Source organism: Mesitornis unicolor, unplaced genomic scaffold (assembly GCF_000695765.1).
Source record: "Mesitornis unicolor isolate BGI_N332 unplaced genomic scaffold, ASM69576v1 scaffold2234, whole genome shotgun sequence".
NCBI classification, from domain to species: Eukaryota; Metazoa; Chordata; class Aves; order Mesitornithiformes; family Mesitornithidae; genus Mesitornis; species Mesitornis unicolor.
In genome coordinates, this window is record NW_010179213.1 from 19,493 (window position 1) to 31,109 (window position 11,617).

General features: G+C 39.8%; 1 protein-coding gene across 1 annotated transcript in view; it reads right to left on the bottom strand.

Moving 5' to 3' along the window:
- RBM25 (RNA binding motif protein 25) overlaps positions 1–10,488 on the bottom strand; it is a 25,754-nt gene extending 15,266 nt beyond the window's left edge. Inside the window, exons 1-6 of the mRNA XM_010182675.1 lie at positions 10,375–10,488; positions 7,094–7,143; positions 5,425–5,595; positions 5,055–5,112; positions 3,403–3,563; positions 705–887 (exon numbers count right to left, since the gene is read on the bottom strand). Coding sequence (XP_010180977.1) covers positions 705–887; positions 3,403–3,563; positions 5,055–5,112; positions 5,425–5,595; positions 7,094–7,143; positions 10,375–10,480 — 729 coding nt within the window. The 5' untranslated portion in view covers positions 10,481–10,488. The remainder of the gene's footprint in view (positions 1–704; positions 888–3,402; positions 3,564–5,054; positions 5,113–5,424; positions 5,596–7,093; positions 7,144–10,374) is intronic.
- Positions 10,489–11,617: the final 1,129 nt, after the last annotated feature.

Consider the following 11,617-nt stretch of genomic DNA (forward strand, 5'->3'; position numbering starts at 1 on the left):
AACAGGTCGGGGGTTTTATGCATTACACAATCAATGAAAACCAGCTGATCAAATCTAGCCGAATTGACACCTGTGTGTAAGAGTGATTTTGCAAGACAGGAAGATTACAATATGCCTTTCATCCCTGAAGGATCCCTCCAAGGTTTGTGAAGTATACATGTAAACAAATAACGAAGTGCTTCCACATCTGGAGAGACAGCTGCAGCCAGTTGGGTCAAGGCACACTACAAGAATGTTTACTATAAGCAGAGAAGAATTTTGTCAAAAACCACCAGAGCATATTCCTGCCATTACAAAAGCGCCCTGGCATCTTTTAATGGAAACAGACGGTTATGCAGGAACTCTACAGTTGTTTTTTTAAGTTCTCATCTGAAAAACTCTAGATGCACATGCAGATTAAACTGCACTAAATGCAGTATTTCCACCTTCAGAGGGATGAAAGGTTGGTTCAAGCCTGCCCAGATTCAAACCTGTTGTTCCAAGGTGCTTAGATGCCTAAACCATCCTGCAGGGATGGTGTCTCTAACTGACTAGCTTTCAGCTTAAAAAAAATAGAAATAAAAAATAAAACTGCTGCTGACATCAAAGCTTGTTGATTTGTTTTCTCATCAGAAGTTTAGGTTTAAAGTATTTGCACAAGGTTTGGCCATTATATAAAGGTGAGTTGAAGAAAAATCTGTTTTGTCCAAAATCAAAACACATACGTCCTCCTTCTTTTCCTTTTTCTTCTTCCTGGGGTGAGAGTCAGATTCCTGGGAGGGGGCATTGAGCTCGCTGGAATATTCTCGTATTAAGACTTCAATGGCCCCTTTAATTATCTGATCTCTTCTCTTCGTTTCCTCATCCAGTGCTTCATCATCATCATTTGTCGTCTCTGGTCTGGAGTTCTAAGGAAAAATTGCAAAGTAACAGGAATCAACAAATTGAGACTAATATGAGTTTTATGTCAGAAATTCACCTTTGAGCATCACATTCATGCCCCTAGGACATTTACTAATAAAAACCCCAAAACAAAGAAAGAACCAAAACACCACAAGCCCCAAATCACCTACAAGTAGTTATTGACTGCGTTATTTTAGTCAGATCTTTTCACACTGGCAATATCACAGGGACCACATAGTTTTACATGTGGGATGGCTGGAGAGAGCAAGTGTAGGACTGCATAATAAAACAGACAAATGGTGATTAAGGCAGTAGACAGGAAATGAGAAAGCACACACACGCTATAGAAAGGCAATCACTATAGTCCAGCTCTTGGTCAAAAGTTCCTGCCTTGTATCCTCCAGAACGTCATGTCACTTCAATAGCAGTTCCTCAAACCCTTCTACTTAACTGCCATGCAATACAAATGTCTACCTGCAACTTTCAAGCTGCAACTTATAATGGGAGAATTAATTCAGTAAGGAAACATTGTTATGGAAAACATTCCTTTCACAGCAAACATCTTGTTATTGTTGATCAATTACTTTGTAGTTTACATCTTTTTGCTCCTTTCCACCTCGTAGGGAGGAAAGGGAACACACACAAAGTGCATTTCACTAAATGTTCCATGAAAGGGTAGAGCAATGATCTGCACACTGAGCAAGGTAGCCCACCTCTTGATTCCCTGAATCTTTGAGAAAAATGGAGTCTCACCTGAGAATCCAGCTGGGTATCCCGTCAAGCGATAGGTGGTGGGTGGAGTGAGGGGGAGGGAAGGGTCTGATGGAGCAGCAGCTAAGAATGAGGGGGAAGGGAGGATTCAGTTGGAGCTGAAGAGGCTGCCAGGCCAAGAAGCAGCAGGCTGAAAAGAGCTAGAAGGCAGTGACAGGGAGTGGAACTGAAGAGGTCCAGGGAGAAAAAAGTGATCAGGGAGAGGAGCTAATTAGATGAAGGCTTGCTTGGTTTTCTTCTATAAGAAACTATATTGTAGTATACATGTTTGATCTTTTAATTAAAAAAAATTAAAGAAAAAAGTGGCAAGTTTTGGATCTGAGTGGCACCAGCACATCAATGAAAGGTACAAAAGGAATCGCAAGCAGTATGATTACAAAACGCTGCATCAATATTCCTTGGCAATTCACAGCCTTTCTTTGCACCACCACAAACAAACAAACAAGAACCCCAGAACTGAGGTAACCTCACTCCACAGTTCAATGGAACTGACACATGTGTTGTCTTCAAAGCCAAAACCAGCACCCTCTGCACTATTAGCCTACAGGAGCTCACAGAAAACAAAATTCAACAGGTATGTACAAGAACTCCACTGATATTTAAGCTTGTTTCTGATGTCTGCTGTGAAGCACAGCGTTACAGGTGATGCCACCTGGAAACAAGGAAATATGGAATGGAAGGGGCAGTCAAATGAAACCCTTACCCAGGTTAACAGCGAGTACATTACTCCATCCAAAATCCATGAAGTTAGCACTCTGCTTTACTGAGCCATTGCATTTAATTCCATACGCTTGACTTGGTGTACAGCCAAAAATGTGTCAAGCACTTCAAGGCATCACATCATGCCTCTAGTTCTGGTTAAATAAAATTAAATAAAAGCACTTTTGTTCCCTCTGTATTCTACACACCTCTGAGAGCAATTCCAAATTGGAATTTTAAAAATTTACCTGCTACAGTGTGATTAGTATTTCTAGTTTTCTGAACAAGAGCCTCTTCTCACCTTCATTTTACAGAAAATAATTGTCTTAAGTACTATTTTAAGGCCTCTGCAGAGTCTTAAAATCATTAGAGACCAAGCCAAACAACCTGATTGTGATGTAAAAGACACTATTTTAGCAAATAAAAAAATAAATAAAATTAATTTTAATGCCAATTTGTCAGTTAAGCTTCTTTGTATCTCAAGTATTCAACATATCAAATGTCTGCAATTATTCCTACACAGATCCTTAGCTCTAGAAAGGAATGGCACAAATCAATTTCCCCATCTACTAAATATCAGGCACTGGGCAGCTTACAGACAACTGCACCATCTACTGAATTATCTACTCCTTTCCTTTCCGTTAATTTGTCCTAGAAGATCATCACTCCAGTTCTCCTCAGACAGGCGATTTACAGACTCTGACAAGTCACAATTACTTCTAGAGTTTATACACTTTCAAGATGTTCTAAACAAAAATGAAGCAACGTGAGGTGTAGCACGCATTACTACATTTTAGAAGGAATTACAGAATTAATTCTAGAGATTCAGTTGTGGCTCACAGATATGATTGAATGTTGGTGAATTAAGAGCTTACACTTCACTGCCTTTCAACGTATCTTCAGACTCATTAAAGTGACTCTGGCGAAATCCTAAAATGAGTTAAGGGTAGAGACAAGAATAGAAGCTAAGAGACACTCGCAGTCTGATCCAGCAAGCATGTTACACTGTCCTCCAGCCAAAATAACACAAGTCACGCATTATATACGTACCCCATTTGAAGCCTTTTTCTTTGCTTTCCATTCATCCAGCTGAGCCTTTGTCTTTGCATCAACTTTGACTAGCAGCTTCTTCTCTCCAATCTGGAGGTCATGGAGGAGTCTCAGTGCTCGTAGCGTGGATTCTGGTTCTTTGTACTCACAAAATCCAAAGGCTTAAATGGATTATTGAAATGAAAAGTAAGAGTGTTAAAGCTCTTCAAGTAATTTACTTTGTGTAAAAACAGTGTTTTGAATCAATAAACTTGGAATGCAGGCACATCTTTTTTTAAAAAGAGGAGTACACATCATAAAAAGTCAGAAAGATCATTCACTGCATTAGTCTGATATACAGAACAGCCCAGTGAATAAGGTGAAAGTTATATATACATTGTAGATGCCCTCCCTGTTCCTGGAAACACTGAAGGTCAGGTTGGACTAGGCTCTGAGAAACCTGATCTAGCTGAAGATGTCCCTGCCCATCACTGACGAGGTTGGACTAGGTGACCTTTAAAGGTCCCTTTCAACCCAAACTATTCTATGACTGTGTTTGTAAAGCTTTTGATATGTCTGTCTGAACTAAGGAATGTAGTCTATATGAATCATAGATCTACAGAATGGTTCAGGTTGGAAGGGCCCTTAAAGCTCATCCAGTCCAACCCCTGCCATGGGCAGGGACACCTCCACCAGCCCAGGTTGCCCAAAGCCCCATCCAGCCTGACCTTGAACACTACCAGAGGGGGCATCCACAGCTTCCCTGGGCAACCTGTGCCAGTGTCTCACCACCCTCACAGTAAAGGATTTCTTCCTAATGTCTAAACTAAATCTACTCTCTTTCAGTTTAAAACTGTTCCCTTTTGTCCTCTCACTACACTCCCTGATAAAGACTCCCTCCCCATCTTTCCTGTAGGCTCCCTTTAAGTACTGGAAGGCTGCTATAAGGTCTCCCCAGAGCCCTCTCTACTCCAGGCTGAACAACCTCAAGATGTCTGATTCTCTGAAGACCAAGGACATCAATCAACCCAGAGGAAGGAGTATTTCAAACTAGGCTCTTCACAACACTTACAGAAAGTTGTATATGAGAAAAACACATTGTGAGAGCAAAATCAACTAAGTATGATATATAGGAAAGCTAAGGAACAGAATTACATCTTTAACAATCAATCAACTGAGAGAAGGTATGAAAACACTAACAACAAAAAATGGTAACCAAAACTGTTTCCTGTATCCATTGGAGTAAGGTCACAAGAAAAATTAGTTCAATGTGACAACAGGGAAGGAAGATGATTTTGACATCAGGAAAGCCTCCTTAACAGAGAAGGATAATACACATTAATGTAAGAGACTACTAACAGTGTTGCAAATACGCTCCTTTAGAGGCTAAGCCCAAACTTTCTCAAGGATGGTCTATAAACTCCTGATCCAGTCTCAGAACAGAACGGTGAGCAGAATTAGGCCCCCAGGACATTTTCTCCTTTAATCTTTCTTGTTCTGTCTTGATTCCAAGGACAGCAAATACTAGCCCTTTTCTAGGAAGTATTTACCAGTTAATTATCATATACAGTATCTTAAAGAGTAGAATTACTAAGGCCAGCAATGTGCCACACATTTGAAAAGCTGCTAGGTAACAAAAACAAGAGACTGAGTAGAAAAGTATAAACAATTACCTTGAAGTTTTCCAGATGCCCCTTGTACTCTCTTCCAACTCAAAACCAAGCCACATTTCTGCATTAAAGATAAATGTTATTAATTATTGCTGATGTTCAAAACATTGCAAAAAAAAATGGACCACATTTTGCAAAAGGTAACACGTAAAAAGGGGAAACACTACTTAAAATACAGTATGTCTGTGTTTACTGACATTTACAGCTTAAAAAGAGCTGTACTCTTCACTTACTAGCTTCAAACTCAAGTGCAGTGGACCTCTACTCCAGTGAATGGGACCAACTCTGCTTTTAGCTTCAATCAACTGCTTGTGGGTCATTACTTCATTCATCAGCCAGGGAAGACATTTCACAAGCCACCCACGGTACTTACTGCTAGAAGCTGCCGTATGAGCATATCCGAGGCCTTCTCTGAAATGTTGCCTACAAAAACGGTGGTAGTGGGACCGCTGTTTTCATCATTTTCTTTGTTCTTTAAGCCAGGATGGTCTTTTCTGACTCCCAAGTGTTTTCCAACCATAGACACTGTGGTAGGAACCAATACCTAGAAAGAGGAGGGGAAGATGTAAAATAAAGTGTTGGGTTGTTTGGGTTTTGTTTTGTTTCATTTGTTTGGCTTGTTTGTTTGCGTAGGGGGTTTTGCGTGTTATGTTTGTTTGGTTTTAATTTAAATCCCTAAGACAGAAGAGTTGGGGATGCACATTTATTTCAAAATTAAGTTTTCCTACGAACTTTAGTTAGGCTTATGAAGTGAGACACCAGTAAGTTGTTCAGGCTTTAACACTTCATACAACACAACAAAGACTGCCATTTTCTGACAGACAGAGAAAAAACAGGGTACCTGAACATGAAAGGTCTCAAGGTGAGCACACAGTAATGCCAGGTATGACTTCTTCTACAAATAACTAACTTGCAATATTTGAGTCACTGGAAGTACCTTACCTAACAGTGTTAAATAAAATAAGCTGCTAATAGAAAAGTAACTCTGACTCAAAAGGCTTCAGTGGACACATGAGAGGTCTTAAAGCTTTCACTGAATGAATAAACACTACTGCTTTATTTAATCAATACACAACCCAAAGCCTCTTTGGGTTAAGGAGCAAACATTTGTAAAACAAACCATCCAGAGACAGGCACGATCATCTGTTCCATTTTGCTGCACCTTTTTCCTTCCACCTACGATTTAACAGTGCACAGGCATACAGCCTCTCTTTTCAAAAGACTTTTCTAAAAGCCTCACTTAATAAAGAAATATTTTAATCAGTAAACTGAATGATGCATTTTTTCCAGTATCTTGGTCTTAAATACAATGGATACCAGAAACACATCCTCCTGTAACAGATAATACAAACTATCAAGAAAATTCAGTATTCTGGGGAGATTTCACTTATGCAAAATCACAGAAATGGTAATTCACCTTGAAACCAAAAAGTAATCTTTATATTTTAAAGAGAGGGCTTTTTTCCACCCCGTAAATCATAAATCTTCCTTCCAACTAGAAACCAGTAAGACAAACAAAGGACCTCCCTCTCATATGCTCTTCCATAGATGTGTATTACATGCAACTATTCCTTCTCCTGTTACACTTGTCAGTCAGCTTATCAATGCACATCTTCCTGGCCAGCTCAGCAGTGCTGCGTGATGGCTTTTTTTGCACGAGGTGATGTCTCCAGAGCACTCTGCTAGGTCAACAAACTCAAAAGCAAGGGACCTGGATTCTACCTGATCTAACTGCACTGCACAGGGAGACCATGCATGACTCAAAGGCAAAGTCTAAATAATTGTATTTGAGAGAAGTCAGTCTTCTTGCAAGATCAGTAATTGCTTAACCTTTGCAGCTCGCAGCTTCAGACTTTTCTTCAAACTTTGTTTAGGTCAGAAATTCACATAGTATTTGCATAAAAGTTGCATTTGAAGTGAAGCATTTCATTTCATAGCGTGAATTCTAATGGAAGGGAACTAAACAAAACTACCGTTGACATCTACTGGGTTTTACTCTCCACTTTGTTTTGCTGTCATCTCATCTGCACTGTAATACTTACAGTTGGAGCAGGAGCCATAATGCCCATTGGTACAGGAATCATAGGGGTCCCTGAGAAAGACAAGACATTAATGTTAATCTGCCCTGTTGAGATTACCAATGAATGCAAATGAACTGATCAGAAACAACTTACAAATCAGACAGCCATTTCGGTCAAATAAGAACTCCCCAGTACCCACTACCTTAAGCACAGCACTTTGATTGTCACAAACAAAGCTATTTTCAAAGCACATTCAAACCACAGCGTTCTTCTAGAAGATGTGATGAATGAACCTCAATCCAGAAGCTCCCTACCTGCTGAATATTTGACATGGCAGTTTCTCAAACTTAATTTAAAACAATATTTAATCGGGTGAAACCATGCAATACCCTCTTTCCCATGACCAAATTCACTGGAAGCTTTAAGTACTATCACAAAAGGCAATATCTGATCATAATAAAGGCTGTTTACCTTTCCATGCCAGTTGCTATAAGAGGTTAAAGACATTAAGTGAATGGATTTCAAAACTACTTGCTGGCCTGTAAAGACACTGAGACTCAAAACCAATGAAGTCAATCTCATGTTCTTCAGAGAAATACTCCCTAGGACTCTAGACCTCTTTTTTTCATCCTACAAAAAAACTCTTCCTTTGTCTTTCACTCTCAGTATTTCCCTTTTGATCCTTTCCTTCTTTATTTCTCTTACTGCTGTATTAATAAAATCCTAATCAGATTTCTGCCACCTACTGTTCCTGGACTTGTTCTCTCACTTCCTCCAGCGCTCACTCCTGAAGCAACACTTCTCCTCAGACACCCTCTCCAGTTTTCTCTTCATCCACTCTGGCTTCGCTTTTATTCCATCATTTATTTTCTCCATCACTCAATTCTCTTTCTCAGTTCCTTCATATTAAAGTCATACTACTGCCTATCCCTCCAAATCAGATTTAGATTCAGAGAATCTAAAGCAGTATTGCTCTCCCATGCTCTCAGTTCTGGCATCTCACAGACTAGAGGAGCTACTCCAAGACAAGACTTCGGCTGTGCACTGCTGTAACTATTAGAACTATAATCATCACGATGCTGAACTTGGATTTTAAAGTTACAACTCTGCAAAGATACTTGTGTTATCACTGACCGCCCTCCAAAACCATCAGCCCAATGCTCAGTCAAAAAAATCCACTATAACGCTGGGCATCATCAGCAAACACACTGATGATCGACACCACAGGCATCATTTAGCTGCTATACAAAAAGCTGGTGCACTACACCTTAACTACTGCCTACAGATCTGGTCTCTGCAACCTAAGAAAAACACGTAGCCTTAGAGAAGGGCAACGACATGACTGAAGTGTTGGAGCAGCTGCTTTACTAGGAAAGAAGCTATAGTCCGAGACTCTTCACGTATGGAGGTTTGCAAGGCATGGAACACAACTGACGTGTACAAAACCACAGAACGCAACTGGGGCAGGATGGGGACAATAAGTAGGCAATGAATCTAAAGACAGACATAAGAAAGTAGCAGTTTACACAACTGTTAATGAACTTCTCAAATTCGATGTGGAGGCAACAGCAGAAATGGACAGTACCAGCAGATTAAAACAAAAAATGTTCATAAATGACAGGTCCAGAAAACGACACAGGAAAAATTAAAGCTCATACTCTAACATGACTACCACTACAGTTGTATGAGGGAACACTCAAAGCAGATAGGTGTACGCGCCCACCCTAAATATCTTCTTGTGTTCCCACCACCCAGACAACGCATCAGGCCACATGGACTGCTGGTCTGACTCACTACAGCAATTCTTATATATGAACAATAATTTTTTACTTCTCAGTGGTATCTCAATCTTCAGAATCACCTCATGAAATCTTCCACGCTCAAGAGATGGAAGTGCTAGAACTTATAAAGTCACTGGCATTTTCAACTCCGTTGATACACTTGTGCTAAGAAATGAGATCTCCATATCCTCTACATGTCAAAATATGTTATCTGCATGGGTAAGCACATCAGTGTACAGAGAAAAATGTAATTCCTGTCTAACACTGCTCTTCTCCACTTTACACACTCTTTGGATCACTACCACTGAAACAAGACTATTCATATATGAAGTCAAACACAGCATGAGAACAAAAAGATCTTCGCTGCACATGTTAAGAAGCAAGTGTTCAGAGCAAAAACTCGTATCAAGCATTTTAAAATATTCTTCAGAAGGTTATTTTTTAAAGTGTCTACTCTTTTTCATGCTAGCACATATAAACCTAAGCTAGGAAAGGTAAGAGGTACAATTATAAAATTTAGCCTGAAATTTTTGATGGCAGAATGCTACCTACTGAAGAACTCTGCCTTCAGCAGAAAACACGTAACATCCCATGGATCTCAGGAAAAAAAAAGCTGGAAAAATTAATGGAAGTAAGAATTAGTCTGATGAACAGATGTGCACAAACCATTCCTGAGTTCAGCCAACTCATTTTTGAATGTCTTTATTGTCTACAAAACACTTGTGCACTACACAGCTTAAGACCATACAGTCAGGAGCTATTTTCTGCAGCCCTTGTGATGAATTTTAAAGGAGAAATTCTCTGAAGTATTCCTCTTTCCCACTCACTCTCTGGTCTCCTGCCTCCAGTCACCGTTATCCATACTGGCAACGTACAGTCAGCAGGTGGTTCCAGACCAACGAATTAGAAATCTCAACACCAAAACCAGAGGCTGATCTTACAGATGAACAACAACCAAAAAAAAGGTGGAATTCATTTGTGGAAGTTTAGGAGGAATGAGGAACAGAACACTACGTGTGCAAGATGTGTGAAGAGAAGTATGGAAGAAGCAGAATAAAGAAAGTGGGATTTAAAGAGGAAAACACCACCACAGGAAGTCAGACCTGAAAGTTCATATTATCTTTTCACACCACACACATCAGTACACCCAAGAGTTTCCAGAGCCTATTAAAATGGCTTACTTGAAAGGAACTGAAAAATCAGTCTGCTGTCAAACCAGTGGCTCTTAAGAATACCTACTGTTAACAAAAACCACCACCCAGCTTCAGTCTTGGCAAAAAGATCCAAGACAAAGTCCAGTATTGTCTCTAATGGTTTGATTCCTGGTCAGAAGTAAGTAGCTTTCAGTAGAGCAAAAGGAGCTTGTTCACATGACATGATCTGCTGGTAAACTGGAAACTCAACTGCAATGTACACGAATCAGTCACTGAAATACCTTAAGAGCCAGTAACTTCTGTAAGTAATACAACTCAGAATAAGTAATTTATTTCTACAACACTTCCATATATTAACATAACTTACCAGGAGGTACAGGTGGAGGAAAGCCAGGAAACTGTGGAGGTGGGATGCCAGGAGGAAGCGTTGGGATTCCCATAGGAGGGCGGTTCAAATGAGGTGGAAAAGACATTCTTCCAGCCACAATCTGTCAGAAAGACAGAAAATTAAACTATCTATACTGGTCAGTTCCCAAACATGAATTGCAAAAGCAGTGCAAATGATAAGTGTTCACAATGATTTTAAACCTTTATATGGACAGGCAACTAAAAACTAAGATTATTTTTAACTTTTTCCCCTGCTACTAAGTTATGAATGTAGTAGAAGCTTGCTTTCATAATGAAAAACAGCCCTTCTAGGAAGGTTTTGTAGTCTTGTTTATCACTTCATTCTATCAGACTCCTCATACCAATGATTTACAAGGAACATGAATTAAACAGCATTTAACAGTTTGTACAGTTTCTTTAAAATAAAGCTATCTTTTGCAGTATCTGAAAACAGAAGTAAGCTCGCAATGCATTTTCAAGAAGGCAAGTATTTCTCTCGTACAAGGAAAGATCACAGGCAATACAACTGTGGAACAAGATGAAAGAAAGAACTGCAACATCCCAATGCTCAGTATTGACACGAACTGTATCTAATATGACACTGGGGAGATCCCCAAATTCCAACACAAACAGTTAAAAGCTTGGAAGAGGCTTCTCTGATCTATTTTTAACTTCCCACTTCACACATCTTCTAGAGCTCAGCTTGGACTATAGCCCATGAGCAGAGAGTCAATACACGACCATGGAGAGCAAGGATTGTTTGAACATCACTTGCTGTTCAGATGGTTATTATCATGTGCATATTACTAACCCTATAACAGATACCATCCAATACTACAAAAACCTCAAGATCACTCTTACACAACTAACAACACATGCATTCCTTCTTCCAATATTATCTCAGCAACCTTAACCTTATCTTCAGTAAATTAACCGCAAACTGGTCACCAGCATTACTGCTGAGCCCATAAGTACATTCTCACTGCAGTGAGGAAGCTCTAGAGGAGCTTCAAACGTTGGATTGTGTGGATATGAAACACAAAGACACCGCATCACAAGTGTCAAGGGTCCAGTTAGCTGTCTGCACAAACATCTGCGTTTCTCAATGGACTGCTTTACAACCTACACCATCGTATCTTCACGGCAACTGTTTTCCAAACAGGCAACCATGAGAAAAAGGTAGGATAACCAAAATCCTGACATGTACAACAGACCTGTATAAG